General features: G+C 42.9%; 1 protein-coding gene across 6 annotated transcripts; it reads left to right on the top strand.

The window, feature by feature from the left end:
* The first annotated feature begins 740 nt into the window (after nt 1-740).
* Nucleotides 741-27,223, top strand: LOC146688519 (protein NLRC3-like). Of its 6 annotated transcripts, none has more exons than XM_085438643.1 (11): nt 741-1,236; nt 2,610-2,739; nt 2,995-3,096; nt 3,777-3,855; nt 5,059-5,260; nt 5,415-7,215; nt 12,055-12,228; nt 13,232-13,405; nt 23,030-23,203; nt 25,614-25,660; nt 25,809-26,349. In XM_085438643.1, the coding sequence occupies exons 2-11, from the start codon at nt 2,621-2,623 to the stop codon at nt 26,342-26,344; spliced, it is 3,408 nt and encodes a 1,135-aa protein (XP_085294769.1). In that variant the 5' UTR covers nt 741-1,236; nt 2,610-2,620; the 3' UTR covers nt 26,345-26,349. The 6 variants fall into 6 exon arrangements, with proteins under 6 accessions (XP_085294769.1, XP_085294771.1, XP_085294770.1 ...); XM_085438645.1 differs by having other exon boundaries at nt 2,464-2,739; XM_085438644.1 differs by having other exon boundaries at nt 741-1,749.
* Nucleotides 27,224-27,548: the final 325 nt, after the last annotated feature.

The following is a 27,548-nucleotide window of genomic DNA, read 5'->3' as shown; positions in this document are numbered from 1 at the left end:
AGTGACATAATATTCAGTACTTACTTCTGAAAGTTTACTCTTCCTCCGCTCCGCTTCCACTGTTTTTTTTTTCGGCAAAATTATCCACACCACCACCGCACTATGAAGTCTGGGATATGTTGGGCCATGAAGGCTACACCGACCCATCCTTAAAATTCAGGGAAATTAAGGACGCATTTCAGGGCCGCATTTCGGGCAGCCTTTGAATTCGGAAAGCCTTCTCTTGTGGCTGTGAGGTAATCGGCCTTAAAATGCGGCCTTTAAGGCTGCAAACCCCAAATCCGGTCATTGGTACTTCCTGGCTTGTGTAGTTACTAGGTAACAAAAGCTCAACACTGCCCCTAGCGTCCTGGAGCACTTCCGTTGTGTTTTGGATTTTGCAAGTGTTTTGGAGTTTGTACGTGCTTTGTCTCTAGGGGCCACCGTACTAAACCACTACGGGTGTAATATACTTTTGGCCACTACGGTCTTCCGGCGCTGTTGCGAGTTTGAGATGCGGCGGCACTTTTAAAAAATCTCCTCTTTTACGTTTCGGGAGAGAAAATAAGTAACTCAACGCTCGCAACACATCCCAACGCTCCTCATTCATTGATCAAAGGTAAGAAACGTCGTTTGAAATAAGAGTAAACCAACAGAATACATTTACAGGTGTATATTACAGGTAATAGGTGTGTTGCGATTGCATTTACGAAGCATCCATCGGTCAGTGGTTACACTGAAATCATGCAGTTTGTGCTTTGACCTCCAGAGGGCGACAAATCAGCACAGACAGAGAGCTCCATTCAAACTTTGCTGCCATCAGGAATAATTCTTCAAATATAATCATCAGTGTTTGAGCAGTTCTGATATCAGGGACAATCTAGACATGTGTGACAATACTGAACGTGTCACATGACACACCTTAAACATCATGTGATCCACTCTCAGTCTGCACTTTCATTCATGACTTCAACAGGTTGAAATGAGCTTTGAACAAACATCAGTTCAGTGCTGAAATATTCAAACGCTGCAGGAAGAAGAACAACAAAGTGATGACAGATGTTTGTGCTTCAAACTGGAAAACCAGCAGAAATAAATCACAGCCTGCCAGAGGTTTAGGAGTTTCTGAGGTGCACCTGAACGCAGCATAGTGTTTCAAAGCCCCTGATTGTCTTCAAACGCCGCATTAGGCTGAAAGTTTACTTTCACTTCCTGAACTTCGTGGAGTGGCGCTTGTTGTTGGTGTGTGAAGAAACTGTAAGTTTGCTTTGTTTCCTCCTTTAACAGTTTGTCTTTAGGAACTTTACTGTTTGTTCAGCTCATGTTTGAGTTCTTCACACAACAAACTGTGTGTGTTTGTATTAAAGTCAGTGTGTAATGTTTCCTGGCTAACATCAGCTGTGTGCAGCTTAGTTCAGCACAAATCTGCCGCTCCATAGTTCACGGTAACGGACTCACAGCTGGACCAACGAGGCCGAGTGTGTCCGCCACTCTGAGCTACGTTCGTGTTTGTGTGCTTGTAGTTTGTACTTTGTGAGTTCACTCAGAGGACGCAGCGTACGTGATGACGTCACAGCCCTTTACCTCCTTTACTGTCACTGTGATTAATATTTACACACCACACGAGACACCTGACAGCATGCTAACGCTAAGCTAAAGCTAAGCTAACGCTAAGCTAGCCAAGAACCCAGAGTGATGTTAAAGCTGAGTAAACACTGACCCCAGACCAGCACCGTGATAAAGTGAGCTGCTGCTGCTGAACCTGAACAGGTAACAAAGTGATGAGCAGTCAGGCTGCAGGTTTCTACCTGTTCATGTTTCCACAGTAGAATCACTTTGAAGTGTCTTTGTGCTGTTTCATCTTTGATTTGTGTTCATAAACACTCAGAGAAACATCACGTGACCTCATCAGGATCTGTGTTGGTGTGTGGGGCTGTACCTCAGCTTTAGATTATGGTGATTATGAGACAGTGTTTCAGCTCATTTTACACAGTAACATGAAAGTACTGTTATGAGGAGTAATGACGTAACATACTCCATTACTTTTAATTAAAGTGTTCTGTGTAATATGTGTAATAATGACTTTTTTGAGTAACTTCATCTCTGTCAATAACAACATTCATACGTGGAATAAAACCACATCAGTGGATCATTGCTGGAGCTGCCTGGACTTCAGTCTTCAGCATCTCAACCAACAGCATCGACATGCTGCTCCAGATGTCTGTGCTCCAGATGTCTGTGCTCCAGATGTCTGTGCTCCAGATGTTTGTGCTCAAGGTGATCAGACTCACAGTTTCATCCTTGAAATAAGTGTTTATATTGTTGACCCACCATTGATCATGATCAGTGGTGGGTCAGCGACATGCTTTCTTTCCGTCTCAGGTTTAAATATCTGGGACTCTCCACCGTTTGGTTTTAAAACTGAAGAAGCTTCTCGGATGAAACGTCTTCCAGAAACTTAAAGACGTCTCTTTTCTTTCCAAGCTCCTTAGATCACATGACCTGGATGACTGAACCTACAGACATATTGACCTGGTTTCTAGGTCACATGACAGGTCAGAGGTCAGCGACTGTAACTCGGTTACTCCTGTTAATGTGAACTCACTGAGTGTTTGTGGTTTACCTCTCAGACTGACTGAAGATGATGATGGAGGAAGAGGAGGACAGAGCAGAGTCTGCAGGGTCCAGCTGTCCGTCTGTGAGGAGTGACGGGTCCAAAGATCATAATCCAGACTTCAGTGGTGAACCTGGAGCAACGAGGTCAGAGAGCTGAACTCACTGAGTAACAGAAATAATTCTGCACTGACATTATAATCAGTGTTGACTCTGGTTGATTGTCTGACTGTGTTTGTGAGCTGAGAGGAAATGAAAATGAGTTTGTAACAAAAATCAGTTTTGTCCAGTTTTCCTGTAAAAAGCTGAACTCTAATCTAAGAGGATGTTACTGACAGGAAACAGCTGCATTATCTGCAGTCTGTGTGATCACAGCTGCTTCAATCATGTTTGTGTCTGCAGAGGTCAGAGGTCACAGTCTGCAGGGTCCAGCTGTCCGTCTGTGAGGAGTGACCGGTCCAAAGATGAAAATCCAGGCTTCAGTGGTGAACCTGGAGCAACGAGGTCAGAGAGCTGTGATGACTCCTTTACATGTTTGTGTTTCCTGGATAAATATGACCTGAAACATCCTCAGATTGTTACAAAGATTCATTAAAAAGAAAACAATGAAAGAGAAAAGATCCAAATGTTCGACTTGGTCATTTGCTGTTTGAGGACAGTGATGCTCATATCTGTGGGGAAAGTGTGACCTGAGTGGGTTCATGTTTGTCTTTAAAGAACAGAGCTGCTCTGATGCTCTTTGTGTCTGATCTGTTAAACAGTCTGAGAGGTCACACAGAGACCCAGCAGCTAAAGCCTGGATCATACTGGCTGCTGTTACTCCATCAGGACAACACTGAACCACAGTGCTGTTCATGGAAATCAGTGCAGCTTTACACTGTATCACCAAAGTACTGACTCGTCTGCCTTCACACACGTAAACTTGAGTGACATCATATTCTGAGTCCACAGCATTTAATATGATGTCAGCCAAGAGTTCAACATATAACAGCTTAAACTGTTCTGAAAAGGTTTTTTCACAGGTTAAAAAGTGTTTACGGGATTTTTAACAGTTCTTTCAGAAGCACATACGTGAGGTCAGACACAGGGAAGCAGCAACACTGACTGAACACAGCTTTTAGAGGCTAAATTCACATTTTAATAATGAAAGTGGCTTCATGTGTGTGTCCATGGTTCATCCACAGAGTGGAGCAGCAGAGCTCAGAGGGTCCCAGTGGTCAGTCTGCCCAGCAGCATCAAACACAGCTGGACTCCATGTTTATGGTCTGTACATGTACAACAACTACTTTATTATTAATATTAATACATTTGTTTATAGGTCCCTTTCAGAACACCAAGGACTCTGTGGACTAAATGACCAAAAGAAACAAACTTTGAAATCAGACGGTGCAAATGTGATCACAGGGAAACGTTTTAAACATCGAGGCTTTAAACAGAAACCAAAGTGAAACAGTTTGTAGTCGAGATCAGTGGGAATGAAGCTGAATAACTGTTTCTTCAATAACTCTGAGAAATAAATGACAAATATGATGGAAATTAGCAGCATTAGCACTTACTAATGATGTGAGTCAACACTCTGCTGTATTCAGACGACCACATTAGGTGGTGTAATGGAAACCAGTGGATCCAGTCCAGTCGTGGCGACCTGTGGCGAGTCGATCTGAGCAGCTACTAATGGAAACGGGGCCATAGATGTGTTTGTGCTTAATAACAGTGAATCACAGGATTTTTACATTACAGTTAAAATCTCATGTTGTTTGTTAAAGTGTGCAGTTCAGGGTGTGTTACTAAAACTGTGGTTTGCTCACTTTCCAAAGACCCAGCCCCCATAAAAAGCAGCCAATCAGCTCTAAGAGTTACACACACGTGTAAACCAGAGCAGCAAATCAGGTCCAAATGTGTTGTTCACAGTGAGTGGATCATCAGTGTGCTGCTATGTTAACATCCTGCAGCAGGATGTGTTTGGTCAGCTGGTTCACATTTCCTCAGGACCTTCTTGATGTGATGTTCTTCTGCCTCCCTGGCTGCTGTGTCTGTGGGGATGGCGTTCGCTCTGTGTTGTAGCGTCCTGATGACGCCCAGTTTGTGCTCCAGTGGATGATGAGAGTCAAACCTTAAATACTGATCTGTATGTGTAAACAGAGTGAACCTTTAAGACCAGCTGTCTGTATGATCAACTCTGTCACCTATAACATCGCCAAGTTTCTGGCTTCGATCATCAACCTGTTGGTAGTTCAGCTCTGAACACCAGTGAAATGTTTCTCCCACTGAAATCGCTGCATTCATATGAACAGAATCAGCGTTTTGGGACCGTGGAGTTGTGGAGAAATTCTCAGTTAATCAGATAAAGTCAAACTTATAATTGGTGAGGAGATCGTGGATGATCTGCTTCTTGATTGTAAAGAAGTGGATGTTGTGTGGACTGAAGTTCAGAGTGGTGGGTCATTCATAAATATTCTGTTCCAGCTGCTGGAGGACAACATCATCACGTTTGTGAAGAACGAGCTGAAGAAGATCCAGAAGGCTCTGAATCCAAATAAGCCCCAGTGCTTGGAGTTTCAGAGGGAGGATGATGAGCAGAGGAGCAGCAGAGAGGCATTTGTGAAGATCACAGTGGACTTCCTGAGGAGAATGAAGCAGGAGGAGCTGGCTGACCGTCTGCAGAGACGTAAGAGGATTTCTTACTTAAGGTTTTAAGCTGTTAGATAAATGAGACACTCATGACACCAGTGTGTTCAGTCATTTCTCAGTGGGTCAGAAAATGTCGTCAGCGATTTGTAAAATATGATTGTTGAAGTTGTATTTTTATTATTATTATTCAGAACTTCAAGCTCCAGTTTGTCATCGTAACCTTAAATCCACCCTGAAGAAGAAGTTCCAGTGTGTGTTTGAGGGCATCGCTAAAGCAGGAAACCCAACCCTCCTGAATCAGATCTACACAGAGCTCTACATCACAGAGGGAGGGACTGCAGAGGTCAATGATGAACATGAGGTCAGACAGATTGAAACAGCATCCAGGAAACCAGACAGACCAGAAACAACCATCAGACAAGAAGACATCTTTAAAGCCTCACCTGGAAGAGATGAACCAATCAGAACAGTGCTGACAAAGGGAGTGGCTGGCATTGGGAAAACAGTCTTAACACAGAAATACAGCCTGGACTGGGCTGAAGACAAAGCCAACCAGGACATCCAGTTCATATTTCCATTCACTTTCAGAGAGCTGAATGTGCTGAAAGAGGAAAAGTTCAGCTTGGTGGGACTTGTTCATCACTTCTTTACTGAAACCAAAGAAGCAGGAATCTGCAGCTTTGAAGACTTCCAGGTTGTGTTCATCTTTGATGGTCTGGATGAGTGTCGACTTCCTCTGGACTTCCACGAAACTACAATCCTAACTGATCCTAGAAAGTCCACCTCAGTGGATGTGCTGCTGATAAACCTCATCAGGGGGAAACTGCTTCCCTCTGCTCACCTCTGGATAACCACACGACCAGCAGCAGCCAATCAGATCCCTCCTGATTGTGTTGACATGGTGACAGAGATCAGAGGGTTCACTGACCCACAGAAGGAGGAGTACTTCAGGAAGAGATTCAGAGATAAGAAGCAGGCCAGCAGGATCATCTCCCACATCAAGACTTCACGAAGCCTCCACATCATGTGCCACATCCCAGTCTTCTGCTGGATCACTGCTACAGTTCTGGAGGATGTGCTGGAAACCAGAGAGGGAGCACAGCTGCCCAAGACCCTGACTGAGATGTACATCCACTTCCTGGTGGTTCAGGCCAAAGTGAAGAAGGTCAAGTATGATGGAGGAGCTGAGACAGATCCACACTGGAGTCCCAAGAACAGGAAGATGATTAAGTATCTAGGAAAACTGGCTTTTGATCAGCTGCAGAAAGGAAACCTGATCTTCTATGAATCAGACCTGACAGAGTGTGGCATCGATATCAGAGCAGCCTCAGTGTACTCAGGAGTGTTCACACAGATCTTTAAAGAGGAGAGAGGACTGTACCAGGACAAGGTGTTCTGCTTCATCCATCTGAGTGTTCAGGAGTTTCTGGCTGCTCTTCATGTCCATCTGACCTTCATCAACTCTCGACTCAATCTGATGCAAGAACAACAAACAACCTCCAAGAAATCTAAATTATTTAACAAACCAAAACTTCAATCTCTCCACCAGAGTGCTGTGGACAAGGCCTTACAGAGTCCAAATGGACACCTGGACTTGTTCCTCCGCTTCCTCCTGGGTCTTTCACTGAAGACTAATCAGACTCTCCTACGGGGTCTGCTGACACAGACAGGAAGTAGCTCACAGACCAATAAGAAAACAGTTCAGTACATCAAGGAGAAGCTCAGTGAGAATCTGTCTGCAGAGAAAAGCATCAATCTGATCCACTGTCTGAATGAACTGAATGATCGTTCTCTAGTGGAGGAGATCCAACAGTCCCTGAGATCAGGACGTCTCTCCACAGATAAACTGTCTCCTGCTCAGTGGTCAGCTCTGGTCTTCATCTTACTGTCATCAGAAGAAGATCTGGATGTGTTTGACCTGCAGAAATACTCTGCTTCAGAGGAGGCTCTGCTGAGGCTGCTGCCAGTGATCAAAGCCTCCAACAAAGCTCTGTGAGTAAACATGTGATCAGGCTTTATTTATAACATAAACAGTATCATGTGTGATGGACCCTTAAAAACTTAAACATATTTTTTTACATGATCATCAGCACTAAATACAGTATATTATAGTTAATGTTTGATGGCAGCAGTAAATGTCAGAGTGTCTTAAACATATCTGGGTGTCAGCTTTTATCAAAGTCACGTCCAGAATCATCCTGTAAGTAAACTTTATTTAAACAGCAGCTTTCACAGGTCAAAAACCACAAAGTGCTTTACAATAGAAACAGGCAATAAAAAACACAGAAGATAAAAACATTAAACAGCAAACACTGAACATCATACAGCCTAAAACTAGTTAAAGGCCACTCTGAATACTAGAGTCTGAATAAATGAGTTAGTGGGACCAGTAAAAGCCTTTGACTGGAAGATCTCAGATGTGAGAAGAGCTGTAGGATTGTAGAAAGTCAGAAACATAAACTGGGACTAAAAGTAAGGACTAAAACTTTAAATAACGCCTAAAATGAACTGGTTACCAGTGTGAAGAGATTAAACTGGAGTAATGTCCAGTCTAATGTGCTGGTTAAAAGCCTCGCAGCATGATTCTGTACTGACTGAAGACGTTCAAAGACTGTGATGGAGCCGTAGGTGATCAACTCCCTCATTGCTCCTCTGGTCTTATTGCTCTGCATCAGTGCACTGCTCAGCTGAAGATGAGTTCACTTCTATATGTTACAATCTGCCTCACCAGTACAGCTCCAAGGATCTGCAGCTGCTGAATCAATTATATTCCTCGTGTTTCTTCTGGTTTCCTGTTGTTAGATCTGCATGCTTGATTGTTTTTCAATCTCTCCAATGTCGTGCACTTTGATTTCCGACTGTACACAGTCTGTGAACCATGACAATTTGTGACAGAATGCAATGATCAGTGAGGACCCGGAGGACACTGACATTTACACTGTGCAGAATGAGACTTGAGACTTTATCTCACTGCTTTGTGGACGACTGATGGAAGGACTAATCACTATATCTGCTTTAATTGAACGAATTTCCATTTCACTGGTTCAGTCTCCCAGAATCTCTCAATCATACCTTGACCTTTTCCTAGAGTAACTAACCCTCACTCACCAGGATATGAGCCAGCCTTCCCTCTCATTGCTACATACTTACAGTCTTGCCTATCACCTAGGGCTGCACGATTAATCATTAGAAAAACGCGATCTCGATTCATACTTGTGTGCGATCTCATTTCCAAATGACAACGATTTAAAAAACAAAACAAAAAAAAACGACGATTGTACCGCATTTTGATCCGGGACGTAATCTGCATGAAAACAAGCGCTCACTCTTCCTGCTCAACAAATGACAAGGGCGGAGCCTTATACCACGTGATACAGAAGCTGTGCCGTGTGATGCTAAAATTAGCGGGAAAAACAACGGAGAGCACGTCAGGGATGACGAGAAAGTGACAGGAGAAAATCCGTCCCAGTCAACCACCCAAACACCAATAACGGGAACCTTATACAGCGCTTCCCTATACACGTCGAACTCGCGCAGGCACAAAGAAACTACGGAGGCTATCACTTATCACCTGACCAAAGATATGGCTCCATCAACACTGTGCAAAACGAGGGATTTAGGAAAACGATCAACACCCTAGACAAACACTACACAGTGCCGTCCCGCAACTATTTTTCTATTGTTGCACTACCTGCTCTGTACACGCAGCGTCGAGCAACGGTGGAGACAGAATTTCAAGCAGGACAACATTTTGTTGTTTTTATGTTTATTTATTGTTTTTATGTTCAGTCTCAACTGTTACGAAGTTGATGTGCAGTTAATAAGTGCAATAAATAGGGATGGGTATCGTTTAGGTTTTATCCGATACCGGTGCCAAACCGGTACTTTTGAAACGGTGCCGGTGCTCAAACGGTGCTCAAACGGTGCTTAAAGAATGGAGAACACAAACTTTGTCCAAAAACCTCTCATGCTCAGCTGTTTTTTTGTAAAAAGATAACAATGTGTGCCTTTCCTGCAGCTATGGGGCATATATGGTATCACTCTTGACTGGAAGCAGTGCTTAAACAATGGAAAAAACACAAACTTTGTCCAAAAACCTCTCATGTTTAACTGTTTTCCACTTTTTCTTTGGTCATTTTAGCCTTTTTGGCCAGGGTGAAGGGAGTATCTGCCATCAAACAAGAAGACAGCCGCATGTACAGTGGGGCAAAAAAGTATTTAGTCAGCCACCGATTGTGCAAGTTCCCCCACCTAAGATGATGACAGAGGTCAGTAATTTGCACCAGAGGTACACTTCAACTGTGAGAGACAGAATGTGAAAGAAAAATCCATGAATCCACATGGTAGGATTTGTAAAGAATTTATTGGTAAATCAGGGTGGAAAATAAGTATTTGGTCAATAACAAAAATACAACTCAATACTTTGTAACATAACCTTTGTTGGCAATAACAGAGGTCAAACGTTTACTATAGGTCTTTACCAGGTTTGCACACACAGTAGCTGGTATTTTGGCCCATTCCTCCATGCAGATCTTCTCGAGAGCAGTGATGTTTTGGGGCTGTCGCCGAGCAACACGGACTTTCAACTCCCGCCACAGATTTTCTATGGGGTTGAGGTCTGGAGACTGGCTAGGCCACTCCAGGACTTTCAAATGCTTCTTACGGAGCCACTCCTTTGTTGCCCGGGCGGTGTGTTTTGGATCATTGTCATGTTGGAAGACCCAGCCTCGTTTCATCTTCAAAGTTCTCACTGATGGAAGGAGGTTTTGGCTCAAAATCTCATGATACATGGCCCCATTCATTCTGTCCTTAACACGGATCAGTCGTCCTGTCCCCTTGGCAGAAAAACAGCCCCATAACATGATGTTTCCACCCCCATGCTTCACAGTAGGTATGGTGTTCTTGGGATGCAACTCAGTATTCTTCTTCCTCCAAACACGACGAGTTGAGTTTATACCAAAATGTTCTACTTTGGTTTCATCTGACCACATGACATTCTCCCAATCCTCTGCTGTATCATCCATGTGCTCTCTGGCAAACTTCAGACGGGCCTGGACATGCACTGGCTTCAGCAGCGGAACACGTCTGGCACTGCGGGATTTGATTCCCTGCCGTTGTAGTGTGTTACTGATGGTGACCTTTGTTACTTTGGTCCCAGCTCTCTGCAGGTCATTCACCAGGTCCCCCCGTGTGGTTCTGGGATCTTTGCTCACCGTTCTCATGATCATTTTGACCCCACGGGATGAGATCTTGCGTGGAGCCCCAGATCGAGGGAGATTATCAGTGGTCTTGTATGTCTTCCATTTTCTGATGATTGCTCCCACAGTTGATTTTTTCACACCAAGCTGCTTGCCTATTGTAGATTCACTCTTCCCAGTCTGGTGCAGGTCTACAATACTTTTCCTGGTGTCCTTCGAAAGCTCTTTGGTCTTGGCCATGGCGGAGTTTGGAGTCTGACTGTTTGAGGCTGTGGACAGGTGTCTTTTATACAGATGATGAGTTCAAACAGGTGCCATTCATACAGGTAACGAGTGGGGGACAGAAAAGCTTCTTACAGAAGACGTTACAGGTCTGTGAGAGCCAGAGATTTTCCTTGTTTGAGGTGACCAAATACTTATTTTCCACCCTGATTTACGAATAAATTCTTTACAAATCCTACCATGTGAATTCATGGATTTTTTTTTTTTACATTCTGTCTCTCACAGTTGAAGTGCACCTCTGGTGCAAATTACTGACCTCTGTCATCATTTTAAGTGGGGGAACTTGCACAATCGGTGGCTGACTAAATACTTTTTTGCCCCACTGTAGCTATGATGATGTTTGCTAGTTCACCTTACATGCATTAATGTAATAACGTGGTTAGCCTACTCAACGTAAATTACACACGAACAACATTAAGCTACTCACGCAGAGAAGAACGGCTGCTGCTGCATCATCATCCTCATCATTTCTGCTACACTGGCAGGGCTAGGGGCCAGGACTCTCCTCTTCGGGTTTTTGGGGGATGTTCTAACTCCGGGTCGATAACAGGCACCACACCCGCAGTAGATGTGCTCGGTGTGAGGTCTGGCAGCAAGCTATCAAATACGGCGCATTTCTTGGCTTTTAAAAAAAACGCTATGCGTCGCCAGGTGTTTCATCGGATTCGAGGTGTTACCTCCTTTGACAGTATCACAGTATCAGCTTAAAGCACTTGTTGCTGCTGAGTTTGCATCTTTTGCTGTGAAGTACAGCCAGACTTTGACCGCTTCGCCTTGGACATTTTTAATCTGTAGCTCTGCTCTAACAGAACGTACGTACCCGGCCCCGCCTACTATCCTCGGAAACGTAAAATGATTGGCTAGAAGTGTATCACAGCTCAGGAAAAAAAAGCACCGAAATAAAGCACCGAAATGTGCGCTGCTTTTCGGTCTGGTTACTACCGTTTATGTCAGAACCGGTGCCATCATGGCACCGGACACCGGTACCCATCCCTAGCAATAAATATTTATACTGGAAAAGAAAATCGTGAGAGAATCATGATCTCAATTCTAAGCCAAAAAATCGTGATTCTCATTTTATGCAAAATCGTGCAGCCCTACTGTCACCTGTTCACAGAATGAGTCATCACTTGTTTTTGTTTAGCATTTAATGAACAAGTTCCAGGTCTTTATATTTACACAGGGAACATTTTTAAACTAAAACGTTTTTTAGCCATAAATAGTAATGCACACTGACATTTGTCTTTCTTTCAAAGGTTCAACACAAGAAGTGATTTAAATTAATCACAAACAGTTTGTTATCAAATGACAATTTTTCAGATTATGTCTTTATTTTGTTTTTGTTTTTTAGGCTGAGTGTCCCTGATCTCTCTGAAAGAGGGTATGAAGCTCTGTCCTCAGTTCTCAGCTCCCAGTCTTCTACACTGAGAGAGCTGGACTTAAGTAACAACAACCTGCAGGATCCAGCAGTGGAGTTTCTTTCTGCAGGACTGAGAAGTCCACACTGTAAACTGAATACTCTGAGGTGAGATCAAGTTATGTTGTGCTTTTCATGAATTGACAGAATTAACCAATAAGAAGCCACTAAATGGGGAAAAAAGTCAGTTAAACTTCTGTAATAGTTTTATGTTAGTGTCATCTCTTAGTGTTGACTAGGGCTGCATGATTTTGCATAAAATGAGAATCACGATTTTTTGGCTTAGAATTGAGATCACGATTCTCTCACGATTCTCTTTTCCAGTATAAATATTTATTGCACTTATTAACTGCACATCAACTTCATAACAGGTGAGACTGAACATAAAAACAATAAATAAACATAAAAACAACAAAATGTTGTCCTGCTTGAAATTCTGTCTCCACCGTTGCTCGACGCTGCGTGTACAGAGCAGGTAGTGCAACAATAGAAAAATAGTTGCGGGACGGCACTGTGTAGTGTTTGTCTAGGGTGTTGATCGTTTTCCTAAATCCCTCGTTTTGCACAGTGTTGATGGAGCCATATCTTTGGTCAGGTGATAAGTAATAGCCTCCGTAGTTTCTTTGTGCCTGCAGGAGGTCGACGTGTATAGGGAAGCGCTGTATAAGGTTCCCGTTATTGATGTTTGGGTGGTTGACCGGGACGGATTTTCTCCTGTCACTTTCTCGTCATCCCTGACGTGCTCTCCGTGGTTTTTTCCTGCTAATTTTAGCATCACACGGCAGCTTCTGTATCACGTGGTATAAGGCTCCGCCCTTATCATTTGTTGAGCAGGAAGAGTGAGCGCTTGTTTTCATGCAGAGTACGTCCCGGATCAAAATGCGGTACAATCGTCGTCTTTTTTTTTTTTTTTTTAAATCGTTGTCATTTGGAAATGAGATCGCACACAAGTATGAATCGAGATCGCGATTTTCTAACGATTAATTGTGCAGCCCTAGTGTTGACCTAGTGTTGCAATAAACAGGATTTATTGCAAAAAATCTAAAAACTCTTTAGTGCACCCTCATTGCAATTTAATAACAGTGTTTAATGTTTATGTGTCATTTTTCAGACTGAGTCACTGTAAGCTCTCAGAGAGAGGCTATGAAGCGCTGTCCTCAGCTCTCAGCTCCCAGTCCTCTAGTCTGAGACAGCTGGACCTGAGTAACTCTGACCTGCAGGATTCAGGAGTGAAGTTTCTGTCTGCTGGAGTGAAGAGTCCACGCTGTAAAATGGAAACTCTCAGGTCAGGATTTAAAATGTTCCACCGATGATCATGTTAAACCTGATTTCTATTACTGCATAAACAGTCAATTGATTTGAAAAAAGTCTTAATGTAGAAATTAGCGTCTGGGGTTTTTAGTGATATTTGTTCACTTTCTGTCTTTCATTTGCAATGAAATGTCCCATCTGCTCCTCTGAGTCCAAATTCTTTATTTTAGCAGTGCTTCATCCACCAAACCTTCTAGTTCGATTCCTGTATTCTGAAGGTTTTTACAGAGCTGTTTGTTCAGATATCAGAATTTGATTTTCAGAAAATTTTAGTAATAAAAATATGATCAATTGATTATTTCTGACTGAAAAGATGAAATATATATTTGGTCATAGTGATATGACTCATTGCCTCACTTAAACATAAAATGTAAACAAAAATTCAAAACAATAGATTAATATAAAACTGAATTTGACTGTTGAGCTTAAAGTGAGCTTGAATGTTATTCACTTCCCGTTTTATTTTGGTAGTTATCGTCTCTGGTTTTTACTTTTACTTCCTCCCCCGACATTGTCTACATTAGTTTCAGCTGTAGAAGATTTATTGACTGTTTGATTTGTCACTTTTTTTAAAACTATAATTGTTGACTTATAAACTATTGCTAAAATGTATTTTTATTAAAATACCAAATAATTTATTACTTTATCATCTAATTAGATTATAATTCTGTAAATAGGGGAGATAGTGTGGTCTATGTGGGTTGTCTTCAGGTACTCTTCCTCCCACAGTCCAAGAACATGCATGCAAGGTTAACTGGAGATGTGTGATTGTGAGCATAAATTGTCTGTCTCTGTGTTTACCTGGCTACATCACCATGGTTACTGATGCTGAACCAATAACCTGGTCTGGATCAGGTTATGTTCAGAGTTTTTGTTTAAAATCAACTGAAGTGCCTCGTTTTCACTGATTCTTTCATTTACAGGAAGCTTTAAGTGTGATATAGAGTCAGTTAGGGTTGCAAAGGGGTGGAAAATTTCCGGTAAATTTCCAAAAAGTTTCTGGTAAATTTCCATGGTAAGTTAAGCTTGGGAATTTTGGAAATATTCCATATTGGAAACTTTCCATGGAAATAATGGGAATTATGGAAATTAATGGGAATTTAGGAGAACTAACTGGGAATATATTATTTCCAAGCATAAATATAAACAGAAATCATAAGAAAACCTCCATGCAAAATGTTTTCAACAGATATTTCAACAATTTATTTGTAAGTACAGTAGAATAGAACACGTTTTAATAACTTGTTTCATGGATGAATAAAAACAGAAATGTTGAGTTCAATATTACCATCCCCTAACCCCGCTCATTCAAAAATGCCCCCTGTCCAAAAATCTCCACAAAGTCCCATTCAAAAGGTTAAATGAAAAATGCCACTTATCCTCCAAAACGTCCCATTAAACATGCAAATCTTCCTTCAAGCAATCCTCTTTTCTCATTTTTGCTCAGTCAATAGACTCTTCCTGGACCTCATCATCATCCAACAACATGTCCACTTCCTCAGCATCCAACTCTGAGTCTTCCTCTTCAGTGTCACTTTCCAGCCTTGTTGAGGATGGCTCTGTGTCAGGCTCAAAGAGCCGTAGGTTTGCCCGAATGCCGACCAGCTTTTCCACTCTCACATTTGTGAGCCTGTTGCGAACCTTTGTGTGGGTGTTGCCAAACAGTGACCAGTTGCGCTCGGAGGCGGCTGATGATGGTGGGATTTGGAGGAGGATGGAGGCTACAGGTGCAAGGGCCTCAGATTCACATAGTCCCTTCCACCAGGTGGCTGCAGATATGTGCTGGCATGACTGCCATATTCCATCCCCTTTCCAAAGGCCTTGCTTTGTTCGATACTTTGCCAAACTGCCTAGAAGTTTGCCTTTATCGAGACCCAGGTGGTCAGACATGGCTGTAATGACCGCATAGGCACCGTTGATCTCTTCCCCAGAAAGTATGCCCTTGTCATATTTGGGGTCCAGCATGTATGCTGTTGCATGCACTGGCTGCATGAAGCCAGTGCATGCTCCCTCTGCTGTTCCAATGACTTGACCACAGCCGTTTCCTCTGCTTTCAGTAGTAGGGAAGTGGGCAGAATTGTCTGGATTTCTTCTTTGAGTTCTGCAAAAAGGCACTGGACATCTGACAAGATGGCACCATCCCCCTCTATCTTCGCTATTGCTGCTGCAATAGGTTTGAGGATTTTCCTGCTGCTAGATACTCTTTCCCAGAACACATCATCCAAGATGACCTTCTTGATGTCACTGTCGATGCCTACAGACTGGGATATGGCCATCTCTTGCAGAGACTCCTTTCCCTCCAGAAGGCTGTCAAACATGATAACAACACCACCCCATCGCGTTATGCTGGGAAGCTTCAGTGTAGTACTCTTGTTCTTTTCCTTTTGCTTTGACAGAAATGTAGCGGAAGTTACTTGTTTGCCTTTAACATATTTCAGAACTTGCTTCACTCTCTTATTCAGAGTGTCCATTGTTTTTAGTGCCATTATGTCTTTTAGGATAAGGTTTAGTGTATGGGCTGCACAGCCAATAGTAGTTATATGAGGGTAGGTCTCCTCCACATGTGCCCAGGCAACCTTCATGTTGGCTGCATTGTCAGTGACCAGTGCAAAAACCTTATCTGGTCCAAGGTCATTGATGATCACTTTTAGCTCATCTGCAATGTATTGGCCTGTGTGTCCGTTTTCCTTTGTGTCTACACTCTTGTAGAACACAGGCTGAGGAGTGGTGATTATGTAGTTAATAATTCCTTGTCCCCTGATATTGGACCATCCATCAGTGATGACTGAAATACAGTCAGCTTGGTCAATGGTCTGTTTCACCTTTGCTTGAACTCGACTGAACTCTTCATCCAGTAGATGAGTAGACAATGCATGTCTGGTTGGGGGAATGTATGCTGGTCGGAGAACATTCAAAAATCTCTTCCAGTACACATTGGATGTCAGCATCAGGGGTGAGCCAGTTGCATAGATTGCACGAGCGAAACACTCATCTGCGTTTTTCTGGCTAGTGTCATCCATAAAATCAAAGAATCCTCCGATGCCAGAGGGACCAGGAGCTGATGAGTGGGTATCTGACTCTGATACAGCTGAAACAGATTCATTTTCCCCTTGAGTGGAACTCCTGGCTGCTGCATGTGTTGGGCCTTGAGGAATTTTTTTGCACTTTGCAATGTGCTGCTGCATTTTTGTGGCATTCTTCACGTACGTCTTATCACAATATTTACACATATATACAGGTTTCCCTTGCACATTAGCTGGTGTAAAATGTCTCCACACATCAGATAGCGCATGTGGCATTTTTCTGTAAAATAAAACAAGAGCTTGTAAAAATGCTAATGCAATGCAAGAGATCGTAATAATACAATTGCAATATGATAATAAACAGATATAAATAGTAAGGCTAGCTAAACAACTGGAATGATCTTCAAAACAAAACAGCCAAATGAGGAAGCTAGCATCTTCTTTATGTTATACTAGCTATGGCTTATTTAGCATCTAACAGATGCTAGCATTTTATTTAGCATCTTATCAGATTGCTATCTATAGGATTAATACATTTTATGTGATATTCACAATTTAAACATTTAATGAATATATTTTCCCATAATATCATCAAAACTTACCTCACTTGTTAAGTCCACAGGCTCAAATGTGTGCCTTCAATACTCTTTGTCCTTCAGGCTCAAAAGTGTGGTCCATGTGTACATGTGATGGAGGCATGCACAGTGCCAGTAGGTGGTCTCAATAGCCATGCAGCAAGCATGTGCTCTGTACATGTGATTAAGGAATGGCATGGATATTCAAGTGTATTTGAATTGCATTTGTTTGTTTTTGTCAATATTATGCTAAAATATACTTTGCTCAACTATATTTAAGTTCCCTAAGAAGAGCCAACCTTCAATTTTGAAAATTCCCAGTTTATTCCCATAAATTCCCGTTAATTCCCGTTTATTCCCATGGAAAGTTTCCATCTTTGAAAATTCCAGGAATTTTGCAACCCTAGAGTCAGTCATATCTGACTAATGTCAGTGAATGAGGCCCAGCTGTAAAGTCACAGCAGTCACACTGTATGTGTCTCATTGTCACTGGAGTTTAGGCTCCATGCATCCAGCTGGTGCTGCAGAAAAAGTAGAAATGTTTCTGTTTGGTTCTAATGCTGAGTCTCTTTTACAAAGATAGCACTGCAGCTAATCCTGCTCATGTAGCCAGTTAGTAAAAACTCAAGTCACTGTCAGACACAGCAGACATTTATTGATAATCTCACTGTATGTGGTCTTTTAGCGCCTCCTAGTTGTGAACATGTGGAGTGGTGTTAGTCTGGGTGACGAGTGTAACTGTTGAGTGAGAAAGACTGTGGTCGTGTCCAAATTCATGGGCTGCTTCCTCCTGAGCACCCGGCCTTCGCGGTCTACGTGGGCCGGGTCCTCAGAAGGTCGGGTAGGCCGGAAGTAAACGGCCGTGAAATTGGACGGTCTAGCCTTCTGATTAGCGTCACCGCTGTCTCGGTGGAGTTTAATAAACTCGGCCGTCTGCTCCTTGCTATCTAAAATATAACAGGACACTGGTGTAAATTGTTGACCATCTCACACGTCTGTTTAATCAGTTTTCTGTTTGACGTTTATTCAGTTGTGTAAAAACCAAGGACGAACCCACCCGGGGGATTCATAGTTTTATTTTATCTAATCTGATAACTTTAATCTCAGCCAAACCGATTTACTCACGAACAAATAAAACACTGAAAAAGCCAAACAATGACATTTTTAGGTTGTCTAAGTGACTTATATATTACTTTTAACCTGATTAGCGAAAGTCTGCGGTGATCTGAAAATGATGTGCCGGGAGTTGTGCCGTTCTCGGCCGCATCAGTAACCCTCGAGCTCCCGGCTAGCTGTCGAGCTGGTGGGTAGCAGACGCCTCCGAAAACGTCGAAGCACTTTTGCAAATATGCGATATCTTGATAAACCGAGCAGATATTTGATGTTTACACAACTACTTTCTCGCCTGAAAATATGTTAAAAGTTTTGTGACCCAGAAAGATTAATAAGAGTAAATTTAAATCTTAGTAGCGGTCGCCATTACCAGAAACTGGAGTTTGGCTGGGCCGCAATATGAATTCTGGGATATGGTGGGCCACGAAGGACACACCCGACCCATCCTTCAAATTCGGGGAAAAGGAGGACGCATTTGTCGGCTGCATTCGGAGGAGTCCATGAATTTGGACAGCCTTCGGCGCGTCGCTGTGACGTTATCGGTCTACAAATGCGGCTCAGGAGGAAGCAGCCCATGAATTTGGACACACCGAGCATGCGTGCTGGTAGCACCTTAGCCACAGCTTGAGTGTGGAGGAGAAGCTGAAAAAGAAGGTTTTCTAGTTTGTAAGGAGGAAAAAAACTGAGAGGAATAAGTTAAAGAGAGGCTGGAGAGTAACACAGAGCAGCAATGAATGCTGCTCACACAATTTAGACAGTTTAGCATTAAATGTTCGAGTGAGTTAGCTCCCAGCTAACTAGCAAACCAGCTAACTAGCAAACCAGCTAACTGCACCCACAAGCTGCGACTGCGTCTTTCTAACAAGAGCGTCAGACACTCAGACTGGTTTTCTTTGTGGATGATGATTTATTCTCACTGATCCTTCATGATGATGCTGCCATCCACCCACTGCTCCTAGCAGTGTTGCCAACTCCTCAGTAAGGAAAATTGCTATTGGCTGTCCTAAAAGTTGCTGGAAGTCGCTGAATGACGTCATCGCCTAATTTGGATAAATGGTCATGCTAATGTAATTGTAACGTACGTTGTAGGAGAGAAAAATAACATCGTGGAAGCGACATAACGTGAGTAAAAAACGTCCTGGAATGCATTTAAATAAATAAATCATAGTTCTGTCTGTAACTATTACAACACTCTCACCACATTTGTTAACAATTCTCTCAACAAATGTGTTTCTCCTCGTTCTTTGTTATCCAGCTGAGACTTTGGGTATAAATGTGTCATAAACAGGAGAAAGCAGTGCAGGTTCAATGTAATCAAACCTCAGACTGAGTTCAAAATCATCACCTGTCCCTGATACCACGTCAGCACCAGAACCATGATGTGTTTACTCACATTTAAAAAGGTGGAGGTCAGTGTGAATGGACTGTTGTCATTGGTCTGAATGTGCCTCTATAAACATGTGCTCTTCATTATTGATGTTTTCCTAATGAACAGAAAATGAGACTTAATAAAATCCTCTGACTGTTGTTGGAGCAGGTTGGGTCCTGGGTTTGAGTCCCCCGCTGAACCACAGGGGCTTCTAGCTTTGTTTCACAGTGTATAGAACAACAAATAAAACCAAATCTCAAAAAAACGCATCAAACTTTGAGGGTTGAACCAAGGATGAGGAAGCAGACTCGGCCCCAAACAGCTGGATATATGGATGTTACCACAGCAACCACAGCAGTGTGCTCTCAGTATATTTAGTTGTATAAAGGTGTTTGTGGTGTGTTGCAGCTGAAGCAGCCTCATGTATGTTGACACAGGGAGAAAATAGTGTGAGGACACTGTTCACAGCAGTCACAGCTCGCTGCCTTCAACAGTCTCTTCCTTCCTTGTTTGGATGTCACTGATATCATCTTCTGCTCTCACACTGACCACCTGTTGGAGCTAACATGCTAACATGGAAGCCGCAGGTATGCCACCTGTGGCAGCTGAGGTCACGTGATCTGAGTGTTTGAACCACACGTTGGAGCAGCGTTTCCAAACATCTGCACTTCAGAAGCTCCAAAGTGTGGAAACGTCACTGTGGAGCATCCCAAGAGATTTTCTTGCCTCTGCAAAGCTAAGCTTGCAAACAGCACCATAGTTTGTCAATCCCAACCAATCAGAGCGCTCCTTATGTCACGTCACATGACGCGTGTGTTTACCTCTTTGATTAGCACCCAAAGAACTAAAGAAAGGCTAAAAGGACGTTCAGCCAATCAAATCCCTCCTAGGAACAGGAAGTCTAGAGAGGAAATGGAGCAGAGAAGGAGAATCACCAGTTTAAATGTCTGAGTTTTAAACTGGTGACCCTGTAAAGAGGCTTTTATTGACTCTGTTTTCTTTACAGCTTTTTTCACCATTTAAACTGTTTAATATCAGATTTAGAAATAACTTTTGGACAGTTGTTGTACATTTCCACTAAAATGTGACACAAATAATGACTTTCTGACTTTACTTTGGACTAATCTAACGACTCAGCCTAGCTATGTTGGACTTGGTGTGGAAGCAGCTCCCAGTTTGAGTTCAGGAGACAGACACCCTCTACTTTGAAGATCAGCTTCAAACTTTCCTTTTTGATAAAGCTTATAGTTCGAGCTGGATCAGGTGACCCTGAACCATCCCTTAGTTATGCTGCTATAGGCTCAGGCTGTTGATGATGCTCTGCTTTCTTCTCCACTCCCCTCTTTTCACTCCTGATGCTTTTATATGTCACGACTGCATGTCCTTAACTTTTGTGTCTCTCTGAGCTCATCTCTTCTCTTTCCCCTCACCCTGCAACCAGTCATGGTAGATTTTTTTGAAGCTGAGCTTTGTTCTCTTCAGTTGGGTGTCTTCCCTGCTGCCTTTAAAACGGCGGTGGTGAGGCCCCTTCTGAAGAAGAGCAATTTGGATTGTAATGATTTTAATAACTACAGACCTGTATCCAACTCACCATTTTTAAGTAAAGTCTTAGAAAAACTTGTTTTTACTCAGATTACTGATTTTCTCAATGATAGACAGATCCTGGAGATATTCCAGTCTGGATTTAGGGTGAACCACAGCACAGAGACGGCTCTCCTAAAGGTTTTAAATGATCTTAGATGTAACTGGGACGCCCAAAAGCTCTCAGTGCTGGTGCTACTGGATCTAAGCGCAGCCTTTGATACAGTAGACCACGCTATTCTTTTAAACAGACTAAAACACATGGTGGGCCTCTCTGGTGCTGTACACAACTGGTTCACTTCCTATCTCTCTGACAGATCTTTTATGGTGAGTATGGATACATGCTCCTCTAAGATCCATAAAATGACATGTGGTGTGCCTCAAGGGTCGGTTCTAGGCCCTGTACTTTTTAATTTGTATATGCTCCCTCTCGGCAGTGTCATCAGGAGGCATGGAGTGAACGTCCACAGTTACGCTGATGACACGCAGCTGTACATCTCCGTGTCTCCTGATGACACCAGACCAATGGATGCCCTTTTTAACTGTGTCTTGGATATAAGATCTTGGATGGCAGAAAACTTTTTACAGCTTAACCAGGACAAAACTGAAGTTTTAATCGTCGGTCCTGAGGCTCAGAGAGAGAAACTCTTGTCTAAATTACAGGCATTTTCACTATGTCCTTCGCTACAAGTGAAAAACCTGGGTGTTATTTTTGACTCTGAGCTTGGTTTTATCCCACATGTTAAACATGTAACCAAAATTGGATTTTATCATCTAAAAAATATAGCCAGAGTCGCCCTATTCTCTCTCGGGCCAACACGGAGATGCTGATGCATGCTTTTATTACCAGTCGCATTGATTACTGCCCTGCTCTCTGGTCTTCCTAAGAAGAATATTTCACCTTTACAACTCTTGCAAAACTCGGCAGCTCGTGTGCTGACGGAGACCAGAGGGCGGGCCCACATTACACCGGTTTTAGAATCGCTGCACTGGCTCCCCGTGTGTTTCAGGATCGATTTTAAAGGTCTTTTACTGGTTTTTAAATGTCTTAATGGTCTTGGGCCTTCTTATCTCTCAGATCTGCTTTTACCATACGAACCCTCGCGGACCCTGAGGTCCTCTGGTACTGGCCTTTTGATTGTCCCTAAAGTCAGGACACATACTCACGGAGAGGCAGCTTTTCAGTGGTATGGTCCTCGTCTGTGGAACAGCCTGCCGGAGGAGCTCAGGGCCGCAGAGAACGTACATGTTTTTAAGAACAGGCTCAAGACCCACCTTTTTAATTTAGCTTTTACTTAATGTTTATTTATTTTATGCTTATTTATTCTATCCTGTTATTCTATTTATATTATATGCTGTGTGCCCAGCCTGGAGGCTGCAGTCTGTAACCGGCTCCCTGTGATAGTGTTTCCTCACCTGGCTCATGTGTGCCCAGCCCAATTTTACTCTTTGTGTGTGTGTGTGTGTGTGTGTGTGTGTGTGTGTGTGTGTGTGCGCGCGCGTGGGGGGGGGATATGTATCCATGATCGTTTATGTTAATGAGAGTGTGGGGAGTGAGTTGGAGGGCGGGGGGGCGCTTTTAACCATGTAAAGCACTTTGTGCTATATCTTTGTATGAAAAGTGCTTTATAAATAAAGATTGATTGATAGATTCTCCTCCAGGAGCCTGTTTTCACTGGGAGGATCGTTGTGTCAAAGGGAGTTCTTCCTTCCCACCATCACCAAGTGCTGCACACAGTGGATTGTCTGGTTTTTGGGGCTTTCTCTCTAATATTGGAGGCCTTACACTGTTAAACAGCTTCAGACGACTGTTGTTGTCTGTTGGGAATTGTCACTTTTAAATAAAGTTACATTGAATGGATGTAAATGGATAGATGTTATTGTGACAAACAGAAAATGATCTTTAAAAGATAGATTGTTGTTTTGTGTGTCTGCAGTCTGTCAGGCTGTCTGATCACAGAGAAAGGCTGTACTTCTCTGGCCTCAGCTCTGAGCTCCAACCCCTCCCATCTGAGAAAGCTGGATCTGAGCTACAATCATCCAGGTGACTCAGGAATGAAGCTGTTGTCGTCTGGACTGAAGGATCCAGGCTGGAGACTGGACACTCTCAGGTATGGAGAGAATGTCTGATAGAGGAGGACAAGCTGGAAACATTTCCTGTGTCCTTCACTCACTTCCTGTTTGTTTCCTGCAGATGAGACATGAACAATCACACATGCAGGAATATTTTCAGGGACAGACACACTAGTCTAGCTGGATAGTACGTGGATATTTATGTAGGGGGTCTCCAAGGAGTCTGTTTGCAGGAACATTAATGATAACTGATAAGTCATGTTGAGAGTTTCCTTAAAAGTAGACCTACAGTTAGGTAATATTTGGACAGAGACAACATTTTGTAACTTAAGTTTTTAAAAATCTCAGTGACGAACCAATTTCAGTGACCAAAAACGCCGTTTACGTGTGGACGAAAGGTGCAAACGCATAGAAAAATCTGCGTTTTCAAAAATACCCGGGTACGTGTGGACGTAGCCTAAGGATCAAACCTCTATCATTATGCAATCGATTATAGAAGTCTAAGCATATATGAGTAAATATTTCTAAGCATAAATGACAATCAACAATATAAACCTTACAGCTGGTTTTAATAACAGAATTTATTTGTTTCTCAAATGAGAAAGAGCTATCGAGAAACACTCCTAAATCTTTAGTTGTTAACTTTTCCAGTGGGCCAAGGTCAACATTATCTGCTAATGCTAAATAGGCTGCCGTTATTAACTAATGCTAATTTGATGCGAATTAGCATTATGCACTAATGTTAACACTTACTTTTTAACAATGTGAACGGCTAATGCTAGCATTACAACAATGTTGTAATGCTAGGGTAAGCATTACAACATTGTTGTAATGCTTACCCTAGCATTACAACAATCTGAGCTGCTAATGCTAAGTAGGCTGCCATTAGCACCTACGTCTAATTCAAGGCAGATACGCATTAGAACCTAATGCTCATATCGTTTTCCTTTATAACAACGTGAGCAGCTACTGCTAAATAGACTGCTGTTATTAGCTATCCACCAAAAATATCCACCAGGGTGGATATTTTCGAAAACTCAGTTTTTGCATTTACGTGTGGACGAGAAAAACGGAGAAAACGCAGAAAACGCAGCGTCAAAGGTGTGCGCCTTTTTTGACGTCACACTGTGCGCCACGTTATTGTTTGGGTGAAATGAATTTCTACAATACTGTTAATTCTACTCTCTGCAGTGTTTAAATGCTTACATATACACACAGTTACTGTCCCTCCACACATACGACTCTGTTCTGCTTCTATGCCCCAGCTTTGTTTACTTTTTCCCACCGAGGCTTCTAGACTTCTGATTGGCCAACATTTCTACAGGTTAGGAATATAGCGCCACCTGCTGCTTTGGCATGTTCCTGGCAGCGTTTTCCTTCATTTCTGCCTTTATGTGTGGACGGGATTATTTTTTTAAAACGAAAACGGAAAATCTCCGTTTTTAAAAATACCCGTGTACGTGTGGACGTAGCCTCAGTAGTCTGTAAAGACTCTGTGTGCCTTCCAGAGTGCTCTGGCATGCACACACACCTTAAGGTCATGAGAGAGGTCGTACCTTCTCTTACTGATTTATGGTTTAGGAGAACACCTGCTCTGTGTCTGGTTAAGTATAAGAGCCCTTTGTTAGGGGGACCGCTGGACTCTTAGCACCAGCTTTGGGGAGTCTTCACAGGGTCACATCTGGAACACACACAGACACACACACTATGCACAGACTGGTACTCTTTGTTCATACCTGTGTAAGACGTCATAATGAACTTGTGCATATTCATGTGACCTCAATAAAGAGCAGTGTTACGAGGGAGCAGACGAGAGCGACTGAGGTCAAGTGAAGGAACGGCGCTGTCACAGTTCTCTCCCTCATCAATTGTCTGGTTCCAGCGGTGGGTCTGTGCTAGACGACCCATCACCAGCTTTTTCCAGCTGTTTCCACTGGTTACCAGTACGTGGTAGAATCCACTTCCAGATCTGGTTGTCTTTAAATCTGTGAATGGATTGGCTCCATCTTATCTCTCTTTAACAAAAGAATCCAAGTGGAGCCCTCAGGTCTGCAGATAAGCAGCTTCTGACCAGAACTAGACGTAAAAACAGAGGTGAGCTTTATCGATGGCTGCAGCCAAACTCTGGAACAGTCGCCCTTCACATCAGGTCGTCACCAACACTGGACATTTTTAAAAGCCGGTTGGAAACACATTTGTACTCTGTAGCTTTCAATCCTGACCAGTCTTTATAGTCATTACTGTGTATGTTTCCTATTTTCTCTCTACTCTGTGCAGCACTTTGGCTCAAGCTGTTTTTAAATGTGCTGATAAATAAATGTAGATTTCTTTGAATAAAACAGTGGAGCCGAGCTTTGAGCTCAGTGTGTAACAGTGTGTGTGTGAGAGCCATGTAATGTCCATGTGTGCATGCTGACTGTGCTGCTCTGACCCCCCTCCTCCTTTCAGGGTGGAGCCTGCTGGAGTCCGATGGTTGAGACCAGGTCTGAGGAAGTGTAAGTGTGTTTTTAATGGGATTCATGAAAACAAAGCAGCACACATTCAACCATCTTCATCATGTCAGGAGTCATCATCAAAGTGTCAATCAATGAACAGATGATGGATCAATAACTGCAGCTGGATTGTGTTTGTTCTCTCCATCAGATTCCTGTCAACTCACAATCGACACAAACACAGTGAACAAATGGCTCCAACTGTCTGACAACAACAGGAAGGTGACACGTGTGAGGAAGGTTCAGTCATATCCTGATCATCCAGACAGATTTGATGTTTGTGAACAGCTGCTGTGTAGAAATGGTTTGACTGGTCGCTGTTACTGGGAGGTCGAGTGGAGAGGAGGCGTTGATATATCAGTGAGTTACAGAAGCATCAGAAGGAAAGGAGACAGTGATGACTGTCTGTTTGGATACAATGATCAATCCTGGAGTCTGAGCTTCTCTGATGATGGTCCTCGTTATGTCTGGCACAATTACAGAGACACATTCATCTCCTCCTCCTCCTCCTCCTCTGTCTCTAACAGAGCAGCAGTGTATGTGGACTGTCCTGCTGGCACTCTGTCCTTCTACAGAGTCTCCTCTGACACTCTGATCCACCTCCACACCTTCAACACCACATTCACTCAAACTCTTTATCCTGGGTTTTGGGTCTGGTCTCCTGGTGCCTCAGTGTCCCTGTGCTGAGTGGAGTGTAAAGAGTGTCTCCTGTTACAGAAACACTCTGACTGTTGAACAGATAGTTCAGTCTGTACATGTCTGTCTCTTTCACTCACAAACACGTTTTCAGATTCATGGATTCAATCAGTTGATGTTTGAAACTCTTCTAAATGATTCCTTGTAAACTTCTTCAGTCACAAACAAACAGGAAGTGATGTCACATGTGTTCCTGTCCACACAGCAGAATGAGTCTATTGCTGACAGTGATGTACAAACAGAGTGAGCATTTCTGAGGCCCAAAATAAACTGAGTAGTTCACTGAATGAACAATGGACTGTGAGCTCAGTTCCTTCATCATTAGTATGGATTATATATGTATCTGTATTATATTAGTATCATATATATCAGGTGCTGCTGCTTTCAGTCATTGTGCAAATGTGCTGTTTGTAAGCTTGTAAAGCTGCAGTCAGCTGAGACTGAAGAAGTCACCTGATCAGTGAGCAAACGTTTCTGAAAACGTCCAGATGAACAGAATCAACCTTTTGGGATCAGCCAGCAATGCAGCATCATTGTTGTTCAGCTTCAGAGGTTTGCAGGAATGAACTGATGACCAGAAACAGCTGCAAAGTCCAAGAAAATACCAGCTGGAGTTCAGCTGCATTTGAAGAAGTCAAAGAAAAGTAAGGATGGCAAAGGGCGACGTTTTCTTCCAAAGAGCTGCAAACATGGTCGACGCCTCATTAGAAGAATCATCTGGACATTTGTGAGGAACTCTAACCAAGAAAGCAACGTCACACAGATCCAACAGACAGTTTCCATGACTGCAAGTGTTGAGTGGAAAAATGCTACGTTGCATTATTGCATCCTCTCACCACAGGAGGCGCTGTTGGCACCACTGATTGCTGATCAGCTGTTCTCTGATGATCTGATTGATACTGTGAATAACGGGACTCACTGAACTCTGTGACACAGTGAAGATTACAGAGTTTAACTTCAACATCTGACTGACGTCACACAGACAGAAGGATGAACCAGTGAGGCACAGAACACAGTTACTGGAGATACTGGATCAGCTCCATGTGAACCTCTGATGGAGAAGCTGCTGAGCCAGAGAAACATCAGGACATGACAGCAGCTGCACTTATCTAACAACATGTAGCAGAGCTGATCTATGTTAGAGGATCTATCACAGCAGCTGAAGCCAAAGTCCAACACTGGATACCAGCTGAGC

This window comes from Copadichromis virginalis, linkage group LG18 (assembly GCF_057382275.1).
Source record: "Copadichromis virginalis isolate Kocher_CV1m ecotype Utaka linkage group LG18, C_Virginalis_male_GT1.1, whole genome shotgun sequence".
NCBI lineage: Eukaryota > Metazoa > Chordata > Actinopteri > Cichliformes > Cichlidae > Copadichromis > Copadichromis virginalis.
The sequence above is the reverse complement of the archived record's forward strand: the minus strand, read 5'-3'. Positions and strand labels throughout refer to the sequence as shown.

Coding starts and splice junctions, on each gene's coding strand:
- LOC146688519 (XM_085438643.1), top strand. CDS start 2,621: ATGATGATGGAGGAAGAGGAGGACAGAGCAGAGTCTGCAGGGTCCAGC. Junction 5,261..5,414: donor GGCTGACCGTCTGCAGAGAC/GTAAGAGGATTT, acceptor ATTATTATTCAG/AACTTCAAGCTCCAGTTTGT. Junction 7,216..12,054: donor AAAGCCTCCAACAAAGCTCT/GTGAGTAAACAT, acceptor TTTGTTTTTTAG/GCTGAGTGTCCCTGATCTCT.